Raw genomic sequence first — 23,876 nt, forward strand, 5'->3', positions numbered from 1 at the left:
ACTATGCTCGGCTTCTAACTTCTTTTGTTTATAGGTATGCACTCAAATTCTTCTATGATTTGCTGAAGTAATCTCCGTTTTACCCAAGTATTTTGACTTTTCCTACAAATACTTAACAGGCTCTTAAAAAACAGACATTCCTTCTTTCTCCTTAAACTATAATGTTTTAGCATTTGCTCTTTGTCCCATATATTCACACAAAAACACTGTAAAAATGTTTACCTCATCTGGCAGAGAGTAAATGGTGATATTTTTTGAAAACTCCAGATTATCAAAGAGAACAGTCCCTTGTTCTGGATAGATGTCATTAGTACATGCTGGGTCAACAACCCAAGACACACTAACGTTGCCATAGTTTCCCTGGTTTCTCATAACTCTGTAAGCAGCTATAAAAAATACAAACATATACAGTCACTGTACATCTTCAGAAGAACATAAATAAAAAATAAAAAGGTCAGCAAAGCTGAAACAAAGAAAAAGGAAAGGAAATAATAAGCAAATCCACTTCTTGCAAAACAAATAATATATGAAAGCACTACATCAAAGGACACATAAAGACAGACCATTAAAGCAGTTCAAACTTGCTCAAATTTGTTATTTTTTGTCTGTACATGTACTTAATAATTGAATAGACGTAGATAAATTGAAGTCACCCATATGAACATTTAGCTCTATTTGCCTCTCACATAGCACCCTATCCTTCATGCTCCACAAGCAGAGCTACTGCCTCCAGGTTGCACTTTGCACATACAGCAATACTCCGTCCCTCCTGTCTGGAATATTCTCTAGCCATTTTTTTACTGGATTGATCCCTCTGGCTTTCCAGGCCAATCCTTTTCCACTTCAGTCTCCACTGCTCATCATGCTGGCACTGTACCACTCTGGAAACTCCAGAGTGGAGACTTGTCAGCCATTGTCATAGAAAGGTGAAATGGGGAAAAGAAGCCTTGCAGGGGCAGACAGCAGATAAAGCAGTAACTCAAAAAAAAAAAGAATTACCAGCATAGATTATTTCTCCTTTACTTTCTTTTATCGTTACGGTTAGTTCATCAGGTAGAAACTGAATGACACCATGTGGATCATCATTCTTCAGAATGGTTATATTGACCCTTGTGGCATTCCCCAGCTTGCCTGGCATTTCAGTGTAGCCGCTGAGTACTACAGTGTACATCTCATCCAGCTAGAAAAGAGAAACTCAGTCAGAACAGAAAGACATATTCAGTATCCACATTCAAAACAAATGGCCAAACATCCACAGTCCCTAGCCAGGCAGAAAGAGATACAAATTTAAGCAAAAGGAAATCACACATGCTTTCCACATGCACAACGTGTTTGTACATTGCCATCAAAACAAAAAAATCATTAGAAATGTTTATCTCTGATAGGACTGTTTCCTAAAAAATCAAGCATTATTGTAGGCAAGGGCTTATTTTGTGTACTTAACTCAGAATCACATCAATTCACTAGTACAAATGTATTTGTAATGCTCCCTGAAAGTTTAAGTTTTCCATAAGATTTATTAATGTTTCTGGCTTTGTAACAGGGAAAGAAAAGATTTTTAAAGCACCAACACCAAACTAATTTTAAAAGAATGTATCAGCTTGCTTTATTAATCTAATGGGACTTTTTAGTTCATATATTTTCTGAAAAGAGCTCACAGGTAATGCTTCAAGGGACATTAAAACAAGTATTGCACCTATGTATCTATATTGCAAATATTAGTCCAGATCAGGGAGCAGGAAGTGAAACTAGCAGGGATTAGTAGAAAAGAAATAAAAAGAAAGTGGATTTTCACACAGAGGGCAACTAAACAATGGTACTCTATGCTACAGAGTGTCACAGATGCTAAAAACCTACATGGATTCAAAGCATAACTTTTTCAATTCACAGAAAAGAAAAAAAAACCACCACTACTGAGAACTACTCAACCCAAAGACACCTATTTATCCAGGCACCCCTGGTTTAGAGGCTGGGAAGACATTCTGGAGAAAATACATGACACACCTGTTATGCTCCTAGATATATGCCTAAATTTTAATAAATGACAAACTAATATGTCTGTGAACAGAATTTGAAGAGGAAAAATAGTAAATTTTACCTCTGGAATCCCATCCATCCTTGTCAGAAGAGTAATTATGATTTCTCTTTCACCAGGCTTGAACTCCAGAATTCCTGTGCTTCCATAAAACTCATTATTGTCTCTTGGTTCTACAGTGTAGTGTAGAAACTGTCTGAGAAGACTTCCTCTACTGCGGACAATCTGCAGTTCGACAGACTCCCCTTCCTGCAGAAAACGAGAATCCAGCCTTTTTTAGTGTTCTGCTTTAAGTTATCCATAACGATTAAGAGAAGTTACTGATAGCTACCTTGATACTGTAGGGACCTCTGGAAGAGGGAGAAAATTCAAACACTCCTCCTGGATCATCATTTTCCAAAATAATGATTTCACAAGTAGTAAACCCATATTTCAGTATTTGATTTTCCACACTGACCCTGAGAAAGGAAGGCAAGAAGGTTTTTTGAGTGGCAATTGTGTTTGGGAAGTAAATCTACACTGGTGTGATGAACATCAGAATACTGATGAATTTTAAGAATAAATTATGAAAACAATTATCTGCAAAGAATAAAATAAATTAAGAACAACCCATTAGTATGTTTTATCTATTTGTAAAAAAACCAAACTTTGCTTCTGAAGTAAACTTGTTTTCTGGTTAGTTTTCATAGTTGGTGATTTTCAGTCACACATGCACACAACACACAGAAAAAGAACAGAATTGTGCAGTAAAAAGTTAAGAGTTATGTTCAGTATTACTTTGTATTTGGATCAAAATGTAAAGGACAATACAAAATCACTTAAACAAATAGCAATTTCATTGACAACGACACATTCTTACCCTTTTCTGTAAAAATTAATATTGCTTCAAATAGGAAGAGACTTGCCCCTCAATATTGTGGATTTCATCCTCACCTGTTTTCTGTAAGATGTGGATACTACTTGTAGGATCCCAGTCAGGCTCTAGTAAGTGTTGGACCTACTCTGAGTAGCTCCGACTTGTTCCCTTGCTCCTCCCTTACTCACAAGCCTGCTGCCTAAAAGCATATGGTGAATGGTGTAGGCATCATCAAATAAAGCTCCTCTTGGTGGAGGATTTCCCTCCCTCGGCTAGAGCTACACCATCCTGGACTTAATCATGGACATGAACGGGCTGTATCTGACAACAGAAGGAAACCTTGCACATTTCTTGCGTTGACTTCCTACTACTGAAGGATGCATCAGGAATGCACGTTCAGATTGATGGTTTGGATATGGCTTATTACATGGTGGTTTATGTGTTCAGATTCCTGTACATCTCCCATGTTTCCTGGAAGAAAATGTCAATGTACTTTTGGTCCAACATACTGTAAATATTTTTATGGTTGCACTGTACTACAACCCAGACTTCCTGAAACACTGTTTCATGTAGAAAGACATGTGATGTGCTATAATCCAATATTTGAAATCAGTTCCAGAACTGTTTCCACAAACACTCCATAAACAACTGGAACGCCCACACATAAAAAAAATAAATAGCAATGTATCTTGTAGTGAAGATCAGGAAATATCTATTAAAAGGGTAACATGTCATGTTTTTTGCATATTTGAAAAATATGTCAGCAGACAGAATTATGTCTGTTTAACATAAACTAAATGTAAGCTATTCAAAAGCAAGGTAACTGCTCATCTTTGATCACAGAATACTTCTCTAAAATTCTAGTGAACTCAGTCATTCAGTTGGGGCAAATCGTATTTCTTGCAGTTTCAAACAACTAATCCATTATTGCAGAAAATGCTCAAATACAAACACTGAGCCATGCATTCATAACTTTAATCATTCACAAATCCTAAATAAAGAAATGCCTTCAAGCCAGAACCCCGTGCCATCAAATTAAACACAAAAGGGCAAGCATGCATTGTCCAAAGAGATGCAGAAGATGTGATCCCTGAGAGAAAAAGAAATTATTGAGATTCTGTCCAAATCAATCACTTGTAAAACAAAGCATTGCTTCACTGAAGACAAACCGCAGTTGACTGCACTTACCCAAAATACACGACAAACCTTTCTGTCTCTACCCTGTCAACACAGAAAGAAAGAAAAAGGGGATGGGGGAAGGAAAGTGCCACTTGCTAGAATTTCAATACTAATAATTTTAGAAAAGAAGAATAATAATTACAAAACAAACAAACAACCCACAAAGCTTCCTTTTTCCTTTCCAAATTCTTATAATGTTCATTTTATGGGAACCCTACTTGCTTGGCATTCTCTTGCTGACAAATGCTAGCAAGTGGGCAACTCCCACTTAGGAGAAATGACCCCATGACCAATTCAGGATGTCAAGACCCATTCATCGTACACCCTACCAAGCCCTTGTCCAAGGGCTCATTTACTGCCAGCCTCTGTGCCTGCTCACAACTGCATCAGCAGCCCACACTTATAAACAGACCTTCATAAAAAAAAAAAAAAAAGAAAAAAAAACCAAAGAAAATCTACATGTTTCCATGGTATTTCATCAACCTGCCAAAGTAATAATAAAAAGAGATAAGCACAGTGGGACCTATAACAGATACATATCAAAAACTATTTTGGCACAAAGTTACATCAAATTTCATTTTTGACAATTTTTCAGTTAACCAGATTACCAAAGTAAAACACCAACACAAAATTATACAAAAATACAAGAATAAGAAAAGTGTATTTGGTAACCTCTTAATTGGTTCTGTTTTGGCCAAGCACCTATAACAAAACTACCATATCAAATCAGATGAAAGGGCAGTATTATTCTACAATGGCAATCACGCAATTTGACTTTCTTAATCTAAAATAAATATATGTTAAATATAAACCTGCACTTCCCATCAAAATACCATAAACAGATTACCACAGCATTTACAAAGTGAAATTCTGACTTCACTAATCTCATAAAGAACTCGGGTTCCGTATTCAACAGAGATAAGAGTTCATTCAAAAGTCTGAGAAAATAAAGCAAATACACCTGCGGCTACATTTTTCTAAATAGGAGATCTGAATTAATAGAAATTTCTCATTGATTTCCAGTGAAGCTAGATCTTAAATACTATATATTAAGGCATTCTCCCTTCCTTCAGAAATGTACGCAAAAGTGTTCCAGAACCATCAAAGCATTAATACAACGAAAAGCTCATGGGGAAAATTCCGATGCTGAAATTCAATTATATCATTAAGCTGTTGATAATACAATTTTCAACAGAGAATACAAATGAACTATTACGTTAAGTAAGGTTTTTGTACATATGTACAAGCTTAAGTAGTTAAGACATAATCACCAAAAGAGAAAGGGTGTGCCAGAAATACAATCTTTCAGCTTCATGAAGTTACACTGCATGAGTCCAAACACGGCACAGACAAAAACAGTCCTCTGTTAAGGTGATTAGTACTACAGTCTTACATTAAATTGTCACGCACAATGGCAGCACTGCAGAAATCCAGAGGGTAGGAGAAATGAAACAATTCACAAAGTAGCATGAGGTGTGCACCTTGTGCATCTCCGGGTGTTCTTTGAAAGGACTAAGACTGGAAATACTTCATTACTTTTAAACAGCCACAGTGGAAGTCAGATCAGCATCTAGAGAACCTGCAGGTCAGAAAGCAACTATGTAGCTTCAGCCCATCCACTGCTAAAGGAAACCATTGTTCTGGAGATTTCTCCACCCAAGTCCTATTTTCAACACTAGGATCAATGATTGGCTGGCTGAGTGATCTGACCATGTTTTCTCTGCCTGACTGGCCAGATTGCTCTCTCTACTCTGACATAGTGAATGTTGGTTACTATTCAAAAAAGGCATAAAACAGCCTGTGCAAAAATGGAGTAGAAACACCTAGGCTTAGGCTTCTAACTGCCAGCTGCTGTTACATGAGCAACGAACCATGTACACAATCGGATCCCTCGTGTCTACAGCCTAAGGTACACACATACAAACTCTCATGCATCCCTGGACCAGGACGCACCAGGTGACCTTCTGGCTTGACTTTGGATTTGTCTCCTCGCTGTGGCCCTGCCTGCTAATTGCTGGGCTGTGACTGACCCCAGTGACCATCATCCAGCCGAAACCTGGTATGTGCTCCTGGCTTGACCTGCCCCACCACCATGACCTTGCCTGATGCCCTGGACTCCAGGTTGCCCCCTGCAACCTGCTCCGTCCTGCTCTCCTGCATCGCTAGGGGCAGTGGGATGGGCCCCCGCCTATCCAGCTGTGTCATCAGGCTGGACTTCTGGCTCTACACCACCACACTGCCTGCAGGCCACCAGCCATCAGCTCTTGCTACGTGCCCTGACAATGTCCAGCATTCATGTAGTCCTTTCATCACAGAGTAAAGATGTCTAAACTGCCATGGAGAGCACAGGATCAGTCCAGTCCAGTTTCAGAACTTGTATGTGAAACCAACTCTTTAGGCACTCCTGTAATAGCGGTGTGGAAACAGAAAAAAATAGCTATTCAGAACCTCACAAACTCATGGTTTGCCCTTGTGGGGGCATTCGGAAGTAATGAAAAAAGTTAAAACAGCTCCTTGAACACAATTGCTTAGCCATACCAAGGATCTTCAGCTACTAGAAAGACCACTTGACCAGGAGTAAGGAGGTCACTCTCACTGGGAAAGCCACTTCCCTGTCTTTCTCCTCAGCTTAACTTTTTCTGTAAAATGGCTGTCTGTGGACATGAAGATTCATTTTATCACAGAGGACCAGTGCTGGCAGTGTTTATGATGCTAATGTAAGAAACACAATCTCAAACAGTGTAACTGTGTTTTCTGTGATTAAACAGCTGTAAAAAAACCACTTCCCATACAACAAATCTCATGGGAAATGACCTGTCAGTAGGGAAATTCTTTCCTTAAAAAAAAAAAAAATTATTTAGCAAGAACTACAGATTAATTAGGACAATTTAACTCAAGCTTCAAAATGTTTCTTGCCCTTTTTTAAAAGCGTACTGCTACAAAATAGCAGAAAGAAGACGCTTGACCGAGTTTAAAGTAACATGGCAATTTCAATGTTGTTATGAACTAAACACCACTGCAAATAAAATAATAATTATTAAGAGATCCAACGTGGTCAAATTTGATTGCTCTGGACCAAGAATTGGACTTTTGCAGAAAGTGAACGTTTCAAAAGGCACCTGAGAAACTGAACTGTAACCCTGAACCTGCATTGCTATTACTCACTTCCCTAAAAAACTTTCTTTTCTATCAAGGTATCTCAGAAAAGGCACGTTCAGATTGCCTGTGGAATGTTACTCACTTTGCTTCCTAGATTTGCAGTCAGTGTTCACCCCTTCTTCAAGAATTATCTTTCACAGAATTATCTACTGATTTAATTTTTATTTAAAGAACAGTATTAAAATAGGATTTGCTACATTATTTTCCACAGTGCTTTTCATCAGAGGGAACACCTTATCTCCAGTTTTAATCCACAAATTATTTGATTTTGGAGGATATTTTAAATTTTGTTATTCATAGCAGGAGATATATGGTGCTATTATTTTGAAAAGAAATAAAAGATAGCAGTACGTGTCCAGTAGCACTTATTTTAATATTCTGCTACTATTTTCAAATAACTTTTTCCCCATCAAAACAAAGTCTGACCAAACCCCTGAAGAAAAAGCCAATATTTTACAAAGAAAGAGTTAATTTATATAGCATCACATGTATTACTTAATGGAAAAATTACTAAAAATAGTAACAAAGATAAATAGTTTTGAAACAGATGCTAACTACAGGAAATCACCTAGTTGGGAGAAAATCCCAGCTCCATTAAACAGTATATTAGTGTTTCTGTGCATGCAAATGCAGAGAGCAACCCCCAATACATGAACATTACTTGAGCCCTGAGTCAAGGACCATACATAGTATGCAGTGCTTTAAATAGTCCTTCTGTGATGTGGGAAAATCACCTTGGGGGAGGAATTAGAGAAAATCTGGGTCCTAACAGAAGCATAGTATTACAGAAAGCTTTTTTAGGGTAAAATACAGCTATTACCCTCAGGGTGGTTGGCATGCACGGAGCCTACATCCTCACAGTTCCCTAAGCAGCACAGCCTGCCAGCTCAGCACATGCTGATGGGAGTGATGGAGGATGGAGCAGAGTGGAGACCCCACGGCCAGGCTCTGTTGTGCTCCCTGCGGGAACGGGAACTCGATGGCACCACACAGCTGATCAGCTGCACAGCAGTTGTCACATGAAGGATCCATGAGATGTCTGTGGCTGAGCCAACCATTGCGGCAAAATTACTTTCCTCAGGTGAAAAAAACTCATCGTAACACTAACGCACAGCTCCATCTCAAAGCTACCTGCCTACAAGGTACTACTACACCTCGCTGGGCACACAATACCAGTTAGTAACAACAATACATATGACTGGAGTCACCCAAGCTCCACCTAAATGTGATGGAAATGGACTGGTCCTGGAATGAAATAAGTCCAGGGAGTTGTGTAAACTCACGGATTACTCAACTCTGGTTCAGTGCTCACAAAGCTAGGTCAATCTGACCCACTCTGAAGTTGTTATGAATGAAGGGACTTCTAACCAAGGGAGTCAGCCTTGGGGAGCATGAGAACAGATAGTGAAAAGAGCACCATTACCTAAGTTACACAGAAAGAAGCCTTCAAGTGAGGAAAGTTCTGGCTATGAGAGGAAACAGGATAAGGTGTTGGCAATCCACTGACATCAACAGAAAATAGGACAAAGATAATAGTGATAGTGGGAGATCACAACCTCCAACTCAAATAGCATTCCTGAAAGAGGGCAAAATCCCGCTTGAGGAGCATGTGTAGTCAGCAGAGAACTTCAGTGGTGCTGTCTGAGGATGCATACTAATTTGCATTAGAAGCAAGAAACTTCTAACCAATATTGTGTATCATAATGAATATGCAATGTACTATGAAGTATAAGAAGTGGACAGATGAGGGGGGTAACATTCCATCATAACTTCTGGGGTCAGGCGACAGGCTGAACCTGTCTTCTCCCCCGATAGGGATGCCTATTGGGTAAGAACTGTGACTTATGTATGCTAAATAACTAACTCATTCTAGCTGACATTAGTAATTAAGGTTTTGGTTGTATATAGTTTAGTAGTGTATCATTTCAATCAGATAGTCCCCATCACCGCCAATCATGAATCTTAACTTGTCATAATTTTATAATAAAGAGTGTTATTCTGTAAACTGTTAGTGCGAGTCTTCTGTGGGCACTAGCAGTTGCTGGCAGCGGGTAACACATTCATATAAAGCGGGCAGACCTGCTGAGAGGTCCCCCTGGTGCGGCTGGTGTGCCTCCCTGAACAAGGCAGTCGAATTGCCTTTCGATCCAGTGGGACTGGTCAGTGAAGGGTCCTTGTAACGGGACGCTGACAGACCGGTGGGGCACAAGGGTCTTGGCTTTCCTGGGGCACTAACAGACAGTTCCAACACCTGGGGTTGGGAGGATTCCCCCCTGCCTTGCCCCGCTTTTCACGTGACATACGATTTGCTAACTTTTTGTCATGAAGTATCCTCTTAAGCACAAGAATGTTTAAAAACTCCCAGACATTTCACAATTTAAAACAGTTAAACCTATGTTTTACATTCTGATTTTTTTAAAAATCTATTTTCTAAGTTTACTCAAGACAGAATTTCAGCCTATGGAAATGTGTCTTGCATCACAGAAACCACCAGAATATAGAAAATCCCACGTTACATTGCTTCGATTTTGCTTTGTTATATATAGCAGATGAGATTTAGGTCACAACAGACATACGTGAATCTGTTCTGGCATCCTAAATTATATGAGTCATGACTCAAAAATTGAGCATAAGGACTATTTAAACAGTCACCTATTCATGGATTACCACTTTCACAAATAAAAATAAACCTATCAGTGTACTGCTGTTCCCAGACCCTGAAGTCCCTAAGTTCTCACTCTCAGTACCATTCATTTAAGAGTGCAAACACAACCCGTGTGCCCTGGAGGTCCTGGCTTACTGACAGGGTGACAACTGCCAGTAGGAGAATACGTTGTGCAGAAGGAAAAAAAAAAATCAGATTTTTAAGAAGCTGGGTTCTGTTTGTGCTTACCAGGTAAAATGAACAGCCCTAGTATGTATATATGCTTTCACAAAGCATACACACAGTTTCCATGGCCTGTTACACCTACAGTCATCAAGAAGACCAAGGCCTTTTTTTTCTCATACAGATTTCACTACAGACATCTGGCTTTATTTATGTTTGGTCTCCATTCAGGCCTATTTAGATATGGGCAGTCATTCAACCTGAAGCTGCTCCTAAAAAAAGAAAACACGAAGAAGCTTCAGCAGGTACAGGATTGTCTTGCTTCTTTATTACTCATTTGTTTTCTTAGGAAGCATATTCTTCATTAAATACACTGGCCTTCATTTTCTGGACAGTATTCAGAGTTATTTTTAATATCTATGGCCTATGGACAGAGGCCATAAAGCAAGGAAGGAAAATATTATTTTTAATGGCTTAGAAAGTGTATTTTATAGTTATGGATGCAATCAAAGCTTGTTTAAAATGTAAAGTGCCTTAACAACACCGCTGAGTTGTAAATAATACATCCTTGTTAGAACTAATTATTTTTATTATTTTACCCATGCTATTACTAATTGCAATAAATAGAATGCTTATGAACATAGTTCTATGTCTATAGTTTCATTAAAGTTCTTACATGCTCTATTTTGCTACTGACTTATGCTAAATTTATAGAACAGTACAAGCACATCCACAGCACAGTGCATCTTTGTTTTCATGCTAATTCACTACTGCTGTGAGGTGCTGGCTGCCAGCCTTGGAAACTAACATCTTCTGTTCATCCAGAAAACACAAACTATGCAGAAAGCAATACCACAAGGTTACACACATAACCCTGCCAGTATCCTTCAACCTTGATTTGAAGAGTCATCTCCAGTACTGAATGGATATCTTTGCAGTCATCTCATTCTTGGCTTCTGCTAATGTTCAAGTTGCCAAATTTCACTCATAGCCTTTAGCGAGACTATCCATGTCTAAAGAAAAGTTCAGATTTTACCTCCTCTTCGTTTTTACTTCTTTTTCCAGGCCAGACCACCTGTTCCTTACTTCACCCTCTGACATTGCCAAGTGTGGGAAACCTGCTTACTGCTGGCACACTTTTTACCAACCACTTCATGATCAGCAGAACCTACTACTCCCACTACACACAGTAAAAGCAGAACAGTGGTTACGTTTGTTCAACTGCCAGTTCAATCTTTACTGCACCACCATTTTCAAGGCACAGTCTAGGGTTACTACTCAGAATAAGTGCCAGGAAGCTCTAGTTACACACCTCTGGAGAGCTGTCAGAACTTAAACATTTAGTATTTTATGCTTTCTACTTCCTCTACTTGCTTGTTTCCTAACCTTCCAATTTGATTTTCTGGCCACCTTACATAACTTCTTCACAACTTCTATCACCATTTCTAATCTGAGTTTCCTGCTTTGTGCCAGAGACTCTAATCAATTCCTTGAGACAAACCAGTTTCATCCACAGGACGGAAAGCAGAGAACTTTTTCAGTACTCTCCATTTGTTTTTGTCTTGAACAGGACTGTGTTTTCAAGGCAGTGGGTAGCCAAGGTAGAATGAAATAACTCATTCTGCAGTAGATGCATCCACCAGCCAGCTTCTACAGAAGCTGGACAACCCTGCAGTGGAGGAACATCTTTCCCTGTGTGACAGAATGATGTTCAAAAAGCAGGCTTTCCAAAACAGCATCAGCAACAGCTTGAACAGCTGGTTGCTGGTTTTGCTAGTATGTAATCAACATGGGTGTCCAGTGTTGAAGTTCTCAAGGGCTAGTCTGCACTTCCTATGTAGGCCAAGAACACTTCTGCATAAGGTAAGGACGGTGTAAGTAGTAGATGTTCAATGTGGATGTGGAAGCTGGCAGGCACCTATTAGTATGTTCCCAGAAAAAGTGGGAAAATGGACCTTAGACTAACAGGAGGTAGTAGAAGTGAGGTTATTTCTAAACTATATATGCAACTGAGTTGTTGTAAGCAGGACACAATACATAGCCAAGATTCTCCTGCTAGTAAATCAAAAAGAGAATACATTCCTGGACATGAACTAATTCAAGTATTCAGAGTAGTGTTCACATGCAGATAATAGTATCTCCTGAAGGTCCCTCACAGCCTTAATTATCCTATAATCCCGATCTCACACAAAAGGGAGACTACAACACTGTGCTTCAGAAACACTATTGCTCTCTTTATAGCTGAAGTGTGTGGTAGTGGTCACACTGGGCCATTTTGGAACCCAGGAGTTGCGATGGAAGTATCTAATTATTAAGAGCAAGCAATATGGAACTCATAGGTCAAACAAATAAAAATCTGATCTAATTCTGCAATGACACATAGCTATAATCCTATTTTGGACTGAAACAGTTATTGCTTTCTACACTTCACTACAGTTTTCTTCATTATCTCACTAAATATTACTTTTCTGAAAAGATATGTGTTATGTGCTATAACTAAAGATCAAAGCAGAAGTAACTTTCTACATAGCATACATTACTTTCATCAAAATATAAACAAAACTAAGTCATTAAATGATAAATACAACACAGCTTCTTACATTGATCTCCAGTCAAAGAAGAATCCATACACAGTCTGAATAAAGGACCTAATATTCCTTCAGGCACCTATCGACCCAATACAGCCAACACAACCTAATTAATACTGTGCTAATTTGTTATATATAAATTGAGTATTTCAACTGATACAATGTATAAAGATTTGGGTACAATACCTGTCCAAAGTTAATAACACAGTTTCATTCATTTCAGGTATATCATCAGCTTTAATAGTAATGTTGATTGTGGTATCACTTTGCCCAGATAAGAAAACAACAGAGCCATTAAAAGGACTTATATCATCATGTGTTACTGCCTTTTGATTGACACCAGAGGGTTTCAAACTCCAAAACACGGTTGCTTGACCATCAGTCCCATCTCGATGCAATGCAATGGAAACCTATGAAACACATGAGTTTGTTGTGATTTGTAAAACTATATACAGAAACAATTACTCCCTTTCAAATTGCTATTTGAGTATGAACCTCAAAATATCCAGCTTGGTTTTTTATTCATACTGATGTATAAGACATGAAATCAAAGACAATATTATGAACAAAAATATGTATTGAATCTTATCCTTTTAACCATTTATCAGTTGTATACTTAGTGGAGATGGCAGATCATTAATATGACAAATCACTAAGGAACTATGAACACAAAAAGCCTGGTATGACTGATATAATCAGTGCCCACCCCACCAAGACACAAGCTAGGTTTTAGATATGACTACCATAATTTTACTTTGGTTGTTATAGTACAGTGGCGACCTGTACTCTGCTTAAGGAAATTAGCAGTTTTAATCTGAGAATCAGAAACAAGTTATCTGATTCAGGATTTGTGGGAAAATTTCAGTGAAGATAACCAGAGAAAAAAGGGAAAATGTATGAAAAAAAATTTTTTTAAATCTTTCTTCAGCTGGGACTACAGCACTCAGATGGATGGCAATGCTTTTGAAAATACTCCTTTGGGTTCCCAGAAAGCTAAAAAGTGTAATTGTTGGAAAACACACCCAGTGAGCCAAATTTTTTGTTTGCATGTAAGTCAGTCGACTATAAGATGCACAGAGATTTTGAGGAAATTTAGAAGCAATATCAGTCCCACTTTATGTTACTACCTTTGTCGTGGGTGAGACAGATTAAATCTGTCTGCAGTATCTTCTGTGTGAACATCAAGACCTAATCAGTTGTAGATGCTTACAGAGAAAGCAAAGATCAACCTCATTTTTCTGATAATGACTAATATTGTTTCAGACCTTAATTTTACAAGCATGTGGGGTTTTGGGGGTGGAGGTGGGGGTTGTTGTTTGTTTGTGTTTTAAGCAGGGGAATATGTGGGATCAGGCAGTACTTTAGAGGAAGGACTTTTCTCACATTAACTTCCAATTTTATCCTGAATATAGCAAACTTTGCTTTTACCATACAAAGGGACAATATAAAAAGGTTTACTTACCACTGTAGCGGGGGAATCTTCTGGCTCAGAAATAATAATTGGAAGATTACTAGTAAAGCCTATTTCTCCATTTGCAATATCTGGAGTGATCCTCAGAGAAATATTTCGAATCTCGCCTAATCTAGGACTCAGAGGTGGGACTAGAGGAATCCTATCCACCAGCTCAACTTTTTCCAGCTGTAGGAAAAAGAAAGAAAAAATTGAGAAACAAAAGCCTTAGTACCAATTCTGACATTTCAGAGTAAGTTCCATACACAGGGAGCAAAATATCTCCAGAAGAAATTTCTCTTACAGGCAATGAAAATGTATAAGATGTTGCATCAAAGAAATTAAGTGCATATCTGGCAGCAGAATGGTATACCTCTCAGACAAATCATGTTTGTATACACAGCTAAATGTTTGTAGTGGGACAATGAATCTTCTAGATCGGTTGATTCATTACTAGACCTATGAATAACAGTATTGATTTGACAAGTGGCCCAGGTATCATTCAAACTTCATTTTTTGTGTCATGCATTGATAAAGATCTGCTGAAGTCACTCGAACCAGAAGCCAAAGAATGATCCAATCTTCTTTCCTCTCTCATACAACTTCAAGGACTTCACTGTTTGTAATAACTAATACATTAGAATTGCACTCAGAATTGAAAATCAGTACAGTATTTCAAAACTGTATTCTCCTCTTGTGTTAACAAATTTCTGATTTTTATTTATACTAAGAAATAGGAAAACATTTACCCTTTCTTTGAAAAAGAGATGTCAGTCACTAAACCCAGCAGCAGTACTGACACAGTAAGGAAAGCAGGACTTGGCTGTTTAAATATTTCTTTCAAATACAATTTATACCATGTGATTCTGTCTACAATCATCATTATAATAACTGTATCCATAACTGATTTGCATATATTTCTGCAAACATTCTGCTAGTGCATGAACCACCAATGACAACCACCTTTTAATTCCCACAAGAATGTTTTTGGCTTGGAGTTAACAGATGTTATCATATATGAAGGTTTTATTGGAGGACGGAGAAGTGGCCTTATTTAAATCCTTATAGTGATTGTGAATCACTATTTCAGCTGATGAGTTTTAAATCCCTTCAATTCTTAAAACCAATATATACAAAATACTTGGGCTGTAACACACTTTGTTCTGCCATTGGTTGGGTAACACACAAAAATATTCATGCACATTTTATTTGATGACAGATGGAACTGTTCTACAAATACTGTATTCAGTAACTGATTCTCAACCATACCAGCTAGTTATTGAGAGTCTGAGGAAGAGATGGTGGGGCTGTTTGTTTTGCTTGTTTTCTAAACTTTCTTTTAAAGTAGCCCCTGGTCCTGCAATTAACAGTGTGGAGGTGGTACACTGTGTGGTTGTTAGCTCAGTAAAGTTTCTGAAATACCACACAGCTGAAACAATTCACCTTAAGTGCTTCTGATCCTGGATAGTAACTTTGAGATTAAAGTAATAATTAATGAAGAACCGATTATTTATTTATTTATTTATTTTTAGTTTGGTGTTCCCTTTTAAAGCAAATAAGCTCACAAGGAAGAAAAAAAAAAAAGAAAGCACTGTGAATTGAATAATAAAGACCAGTTTTTTATTAAATTAGTTAATCTTCCTATCTGTACCAAAACCTGCTCCTCAGACTACAGTAGGTTACTTAATTGAAGATGTCACTAAAGAATGTTAATCTCACTTCTCCAGTTCCTCTATCCATTCTCTACTTGTGTTTAAGCTTCATTTCCTCCTCCACTCCTCCTCCCCTGATTCCTGAGTTGATCCTTTATTGTGCCTAGTACAAACTCTGTAATCTTCTCATTCTAAACATGTTCACTGAGATTATCATTTATTCACAATGTGGAAGGATTGTCATAGTGATAAATAGGGGTATTTTTCTTCCTTCTCTAAATGAATGATTTGTGCTGGAAAGCCCCCTGATTTTGTTTATTCAAACAAAAAGATTTTTATGGTTCACGGAGAAAGTATAGAACATGCACCCCCTGCCTCCCTGGAATCCGCAGTTTGAAAAGCCAGGCAAAGTTCCTGCATTCTGAAATACTTACCATGTGTGTGTCTTCTCCATAGTCCACACTGCAATGTTATTTATAATGTATCGTTTAAAAGCGGCTTGGAATTTGATATCTCAATTCTTCTGTAGATCTTTCAGATTTCGTGCAAATGTAAAACATATTAACCTATTCTAGCACTCCAGAATGCAATTCCCTATTTAACTGTGAATGCAAAAAAAATGGCATACTAGCAAAGCAGTAAGATAGTTCTCGCAATGAACTTTCTTCACCTTTTTTTTTTTTTTTTTTTAAGAGAATGTTGGGGGAAGGAGGTGGAGGGAGCAAACCTTTTCAGGGTACCAGGAGTAATTAAAACATCTTCAGTAGGCTGTAAGTTAGACAAAACCTTGCAAATTTTTAATCTACAGATTTAATATCAACATCTTAATTTGAAAACTCTAAAGACCTCTGACTTAAAATGAAAAGATTAAAAAGAACTAAGAAATGCCTCTCTGGTTTGTGCTTTGGATGTGCCAATTCATCCCTTTTTCTGTGTATTAAGATTGTTAGCTGGGTTCATCATCCCAGATGACCAGAGTGCAATAGCTAACCATAGGAAGTAGAGATTGTGGGGTAGTCTTAACTGCAGGTGAGAAAATAAGTATAACCTATAGTAATTACTATGCCCATGATCTTCAACAGTAGTATGTCTGAACAATAAATTGGGTTTTCTCCAGTGAAAAATCAAAGCCTTCATTAGAAAGTGGAAATGCTTTCTTTAAACATTTTTGCTGAAAATCCAGTTTTCTGTCAAAAATACAGCTTTAATGAATTTTATGAGCCAATTTTAATTATCAATAACAGAAGTTCCCTTCTTACAAATTCAAACAGAAAAAAAGATGAGAAGACCCAAAAAAGCATATACAGAGAAAACTGGCAAAAATACTTTTCAAGTTCTCTGGACAACTTTATAGATAAATTAGATATAAGACAAGGTTGAGTATTTTTATTTTCTATTTACTTACGTGTAAATTATAGAATTTGTCATGCTTATGAAATTTAATGTTAAGAGCATTAATTTGGTTAAATTGAAAGGCAGACAGAGAAACATACCTCCAAAGGTAACTAACTTCTGCAACATTGATCTGGTTTTGTTAAATTATATTATTAATACCTGAATCCTGTTACAGCAGTCTATCTTTATAAAATGGTGTAATAATAAATAATTATCAGGAATAAAGCTCTTTGCAGCATATTAGTGGAAGCTGTCTCTAAATAAGAAATTTTTCTTAGCTACACAGCTAATAACTTTTTTTCCTTTTTTTAACAGGTAGGATCATTTAAATTATGTTAAAAGGGAAGGAGCCATTACTAAATTATATCTTTTATATTACAGAGGCTAAAAAACCACTCCAAAATAGAAATGAGATACCTGTACGAGGAAATGAGCACCATTTTGAAGAAATGCATCACTTCTTATTGGTATATTTAAAGTATCTTGTGTTTTTCCTTCTGGAAACATGAGAACGCTTCTTCTAGACATATTCAGAATGCCATCTTTCGCTCTCTCAGGATCCAGAGGTCCAGCAGGAATATACAGTGCAGTATAAACCAACTGCACGTCTCCAACTGTTCCTCTCTCCCTTGCAAAACTCAAGGATAAAAAGCGCCCCGTGGGATTACTTTCAATCTTCTGATTCTCCAAAGGATAAAATTTTATTAGGCCATAAACATCATCACTGTCCTGAATGTAAAACAGAAGCTGCAAAATAGAAAACAGGAACACTTACTCTATGCTAAAGTTACTATAAACCATAGTTTTCACGCCTTCACAAAAGCATGTCCTGACTGTCACCATACATTTTTCTCCTTAGTGAATTGGCACCCAAGAAAGAAATCAGATTGACAGCCCCAAAGTATGCTTTGTACACATGCAGCACAACACTGACCGTGGCAACTTTCCCACTATGCATCATCCATGTGCCAGAATGAGCTCTGAATCACTGATTTTTTGGTTCAGCAGCCAAACTGAATAATTTCAAAATGTTTCAGATTGTGAAAAATTTCATTTTATTCACAAGGTTCATTCCAACCACTTTTGAGAGTGACAAAATAGGCACTTGAGTCACAAAACTGTCAGCAATGCTAGCCACCCTTTATTTAACAGTTCAGAGGTTACCGTCTTAGCCACCAACCCCTCCCCTCTTGAAGCTGTTACTCCGTGTAAAACATTCAAATCACCATTTAGACAGCAAATGAGCAAGTGAAAATAATTTTCCTGCCTTCTGTTAGCAAGCAGTCACTCAAGACAGCATTTATGCAATGCCAGGTATGTTGAAAATCATGTAAGCTGAATGCTACCACATTAAAAAGGTCTGGGTTTGCATACTATATTAAGCCAAGTACTTTGGATACGGCTTTATATACTAAGATTACATTAAGGATTGATTTGTTTGATTTATATGCAAGCCCAAACCCTTTAGCCAGTTTAGCCCATCAATGGATGTTACCAAAACTGGTAAAGCCTCCAGTTATTACCTATTATTACCTTCCCCAAAAGAATTTTAAAAGCAAACTTACCTCAGATGGTTCACTGACTTCTGCACCTCCCTGTATTGTGTGAGCTAAGAGTTTCAGAAGATAGGGTTCTGCCTCTTCTGGTATGTCATCACTGATAATGTTCAGAGGAAGTGTTACCAGCATCTGCCCTTGATCAAAACATATCTCCCCTGTCTCTGGAACGAGGTCGGCAGTCACGGGTGAGGGATCACTGCTGTTTCGGATTATAACCCAGGTAACAGAAACATTTCCATGTGTTCCACCATTTCTTACAATTGTGATCCCTTCAAACCTACAATTTTGAATGAAAATAAAAATCCACAATATGACATTATAATTAATATTGGCTTGCTTAGTTATCAATCCCCTGAAGGATTTACACTGACTTAAGCGGAATAAATGTTAACTGCTGCAACTGACATTCGAGTCAGTGCTTAAAGCCTGTGAAATCATAACACAAATGTAAGACTTTGAGTGCTTATTCATGAGCTCTGTGTCTAAAGATACTTGTTAGAACTTTGTTTACATCAAGAAAGGTACTAAGACGTGGAGGCTTGCAATGTTTGACATTTGTCTCAAGAAATACGTGTCAAATCTCAGAAATCTTTTTCACTATTAAATTTCTGCACCCTTTTAAAAACTGCTTCAAAATAGAGTTGTCAGACAAGTATTTAAATAATGATTCTGAATTAACTGCTTGCCTCTGTACTAAAATATTAAGGTACTGGAAATGCCATGTTTCCTGCATATGACAAGAACATGACTGTAACAAAAAGTCTAGGAATCATGACTTAGAATAATCTAGAAAGCAACGTTAATTTCTTTACTGTGTATAAGAAAGAAAGATGAATACTGAAATGCTGGACTCTACATACTATAAAATATTCTTTCAAATTGTTCACAGTATGATAGCTTAATGATGATCTGGGGATAAACTATCATCAGTAGATAGCAGCAGACATTTTTAATGAGACTGTCAATACTGTGTATCAATCCTGCCTGTAAAATTTGTACAGAGCTTTGATTTTAATCTCTATGTAAAACTACAAATATTTAACTTATTTTTATTAGGTATTTCACAGGAGACACTCAACACGTTTGATGGGCTTTTCTTAACTAAAGACTGATTTTCTATATCGTAAATACAAAGATTAGCACAAAAGCAAGCCAGAAATCTATTTCCCACTTGGACGAACTGGTGTGTGGAATATCATGGCCTCACCGATCCTGCCTTTAGATTAAGGTTTTTCAGTATTCTGATGATGTGGTTAAACTTACATCTTTTACATACAGTTCATAAATACTGAAATACTTCCTGTATAATTAGACATTCCCACTTCCTTGAAATCTTTGTAGATACAGTTGATAATAATAAAACACTAACTGATTTCTTCATTATATTTTCAGTAGTGATTTTATAATTACTTTCAATGAAACCCTAAGGATGCTTAATAATGCCAAAAACTGACCAGATACTAGATTTGAAGATCTGTAGTACCTTGAAATTTGGTCTTCATCGATGATAACCGTCTGAGCAAACAGGATACTGTTTATTGATAGTACTCCATAGGGTTTATCATTTGGTTGGATGGTGAAATGAACAATAGATGGATTAACCAAAACAGCATCTCCCTGCAACGTGTCCTTAAGAAGTATAATCTGAAAGGTTTCAGCAATTTCTGGTATGGCATCATCAAGGATCTTAAATTTCATGTACGCTTCATGAACTAGAGGTGGGAAAATGATAGTTGTATTTGGCTGTAGATCTAGGAAGTCTACATTAAGCTGTGCATGTGCTGTTAAATTCCCAGTTATGATGGCATAACTGACAGAGACTTCATCTTCATCAGGTCCAATTAATTTTCCACTGACATCCTTACCACGAACCACTTGAATTGTTACCACATCAGCCTCCTCTGGCACCATATAAGCACTCTGAACAAAACGCACAGGACTGTCATTTTTCTTAATATTAATTTGAACAGAATTTCTTGTGTGGTTGATTTCAGCTCCTCCCTCCACGCTCTTCAGATGAACACAAAACAATTCATCATTTTCAGGTACCTGGAAAAACAATATTAGCAACTGGGTGTAAGTCAAATTTCAAATACATGCAGAACACTTACTGAGAAATACATTTTGCAGAAAAAGGAAATAATACAAACTTTACAGCTCATTTCATATTAAAATAAACAGGAGATAAGTATTGCTTTTAACTTTGGCTGAAAATCCTTTCTTATGATTGAATGCTTCAATTTTCTAAACCATCCTTCTGTGCTCTGGCAATGTGAGAAAGGGTGGAAAGCCAAACAAAAGCAAAACAAAAACTCAGCAAGAATCAGAAAAAGCTAGATCTTTCCAACTTGAGACTATGAGGAGATCCAAACTCTATTTCTGGAAGCCACCTCTATTTGGAAACAAATGTTCTTCCCAGTTATTTAGATATGCCTTGATTTTCTGATATTGGTACTGATTTACCTCTAAGCATGCCTGAGAAAATACAGGAACAACTTATGGTCACAACCTACCTTGGCCCATCCATTCCTATACAACTGGAAAAGGGTATATATTTCCTATGTTCTGACACACTCACACCCCCAGAGAAAATTTCCATTGCAAATCTGAGAAAGTGTTTTCTAGTGCTTAGCAACTAATTAGGCTTTGGCATTTCTACAAAATGACTGTTTGAAACTATATTTTAATCTTAGATATTTGTTCTCCAATATCTCATTCAGAGACAATAAAGAAAGGCTTATAAACTGTAAATTACAGAACTTAAGGATGAGATTTTTGCATCATGTTACTACATTTTATTCCATAAATCTTGATTTGCTAAACCTATTTAACTGAAAAATACAATTATTTTATTAATATATATGGGTAAAAAGTAATTATTAAAAACATATTCATGATCTTTACATCTCATTCCTGCTGTGGACTCCTGGAATCTAGTATTATTTGCTTCTGAGAGGAATTCCTGACAAAATTACTTTTTTTTTTACTAATGGTAATATTCTGTGATAAAATTGACAAATCCGTTTCATGTACTTTTGTTTACTGAACTAAAAAGATCTGAAAACCCTGCTGTCCAATATTTCTTCTCTTTCACACTCATTTGTTAATTGGCCACCCTCAGATCCTTTTCTAGAGCTAAGAGAGTGGGCGTGCAACTGCCTTTATAGCTGATGCCAATTCTGTCCCTTGTTTGGCTTGTGGCGCTTAAACTTGCATAATGCTGTTGACTAATGCAGGGGGGGTTTGTCAGCGTGAGATCTGGAACCTCTCAGTCACCTCCCTCCTATACTGAGATAAAACACAGTCATTTTACCTTATTAGAATAGATGTTAACTTACATTTTGTTTAGTTCACTAATTAATACATACCATCCTGCACCATAAAAATCTATATTTAAGAGACAGTCAAAAGGTATCCATATTTGTAGTTGTAATTTACATCTTGATGTGTCATATAGATGGGTTAATCTGGAGTTCTTAATGGCACCACGATTGACCAATTAAAAAAAAACAGTCAAACTTCAAAGACAACTGTATAAAGGATTTCCAGTGCTGCTTTGCCTCTTTCATCTTCTCTTAACAAAGCTTCCATTACTCCTCACTAAAAACGGAAATGTATCCAATAAAATTACAATAAATGTAGTGCTGTGAAGATCAGATCTGCGGTCCCCTACTTCTGTAGGGAAAAGGCTATCTAATTCAGAAAAATACTTGTTTCATGTTTTTTTCTAACTTCAGATCCTAAAAGCTCAAGCTAAGTTCTGAGAGTAACACTGGATTCTTGTGAATTCCATCATCATCATTACCATTAATAAAGGGTTTTTTACATAAAATTAACCTTTCATGTATGTCTGTGTAAGACTCACTGAGTGGACCTGCCACAGTTGTACAGATCAAACTATAAAACCAGAACTTTGAGCACATTTCTCAGAGGACAGAAAATCAAATCCTCCCAGGAAGCCTACCAATTACTTTCTTTGTATAAGTCACAGAATATTACATTTAATCTGAAGGAGATGCTTCTATATGCCAGTCTGTCACAGCCTCTTAACATTGAAAATATCAGAATAGATGTGGAAAACCACTTTTTAGAACTATGCAAAAAATTGCTTTAAAGTTGCCCACTTCTTAGACAGGCACTTTTTTGCTACCATTTTTTTCTTGTGAATTTCCTTATTAAGTTGTTCTGTATCATATGTACTTATTTTGGTTCCCCTATTTCCCCCTCATCTCATTATAAATTAAAATATAAACAAACCAGTAAAGCATAAGAAAAATTAAAATAATGACTTGAAAAGTGGAATAATGTTTTGTTTACTCTGAAACAGAAAGGCTTACAACATATGAACATTTTTTTTCAAAAACCAAACTAAAAATTGAAAATTTTCATCTATCACCTACTGTTCATGTTCTTCACAAGACTGCTTGTTTCTTTTAGGAATGTTACCTATTTTTTAGTATTATTAAAAATACGTTTCTACCTTGAAACACATCTATATAAAAACATACAAAATTTTTCAGCCTATTTTTTCCCTCTGAATATTCAATGTGTTATATTCTTTCTTTAGTGACAGACATGTCTGCTTTTCACGTAAGTGAGAGCCCATCGAGTTAACAAACAATAAACTAGATTCTTAAGCACTTGTGACTGAAGGCAGAGGAGCTGCACTGGGATCACTGAGGATGTAATCAAAAATGCATTATGTAAGCAATGTTATGATCAGGTTCCTTTTGCCTAAACAAATAATAAAGACAGAAAGGATAGCCTGAATTTGCAAGGCACACGATTAAGGAAAAGCAGAGCTCATTTAAATAGAAATACAAAAAAGTTAAATATAGACAGGACAGTCTAATAGGTAAACCTGCATCTCATTCAATACCACCACCCTTGGCCATACAACAAGGACCTCAGTATTCCATTTGGAAAAAAAAAGTATAGTGCTTCCCTGATTATTCATACATTTACACCAGAAGCACCTAACAGGTCTAGTCAGAGTGGCCAGAATATGTTCAGAAACTAAAAATATCCACTGATGACAATTAAAGAAGTAGCATTAGAAGGAGTAAAAATGAGAGTCCACACAGCCAAAATTTAACCTCACTTTATTAAAGCAAAAGCACTTTTAAACTTATTTAAACCAAGCATTTTTGTAACTTCTTACTCTAAGTCTTTTCAA

The 23,876-nt window shown here is 37.0% G+C and overlaps 1 protein-coding gene across 6 annotated transcripts in view; it reads right to left on the minus strand.

Annotated features, from left to right (window-relative positions):
- Positions 1–23,876, minus strand: part of ADGRV1 (adhesion G protein-coupled receptor V1) — a 299,412-nt gene that overhangs the window by 244,139 nt on the left and 31,397 nt on the right. For all 6 annotated transcript variants that reach the window (XM_080371326.1, XM_080371327.1, XM_080371328.1 and 3 more), the window contains 9 exons: positions 20,184–20,749; positions 18,707–18,977; positions 17,559–17,888; positions 14,107–14,283; positions 12,831–13,054; positions 2,367–2,493; positions 2,099–2,284; positions 1,000–1,180; positions 223–386 (listed from right to left, as the gene is read on the minus strand). In XM_080371326.1, coding sequence (XP_080227452.1) covers positions 223–386; positions 1,000–1,180; positions 2,099–2,284; positions 2,367–2,493; positions 12,831–13,054; positions 14,107–14,283; positions 17,559–17,888; positions 18,707–18,977; positions 20,184–20,749 — 2,226 coding nt within the window. The remainder of the gene's footprint in view (positions 1–222; positions 387–999; positions 1,181–2,098; positions 2,285–2,366; positions 2,494–12,830; positions 13,055–14,106; positions 14,284–17,558; positions 17,889–18,706; positions 18,978–20,183; positions 20,750–23,876) is intronic.

The sequence above is a fragment of the Falco punctatus genome (genome assembly GCF_963210335.1).
Source record: "Falco punctatus genome assembly, chromosome: Z".
NCBI classification, from domain to species: domain Eukaryota; kingdom Metazoa; phylum Chordata; class Aves; order Falconiformes; family Falconidae; genus Falco; species Falco punctatus.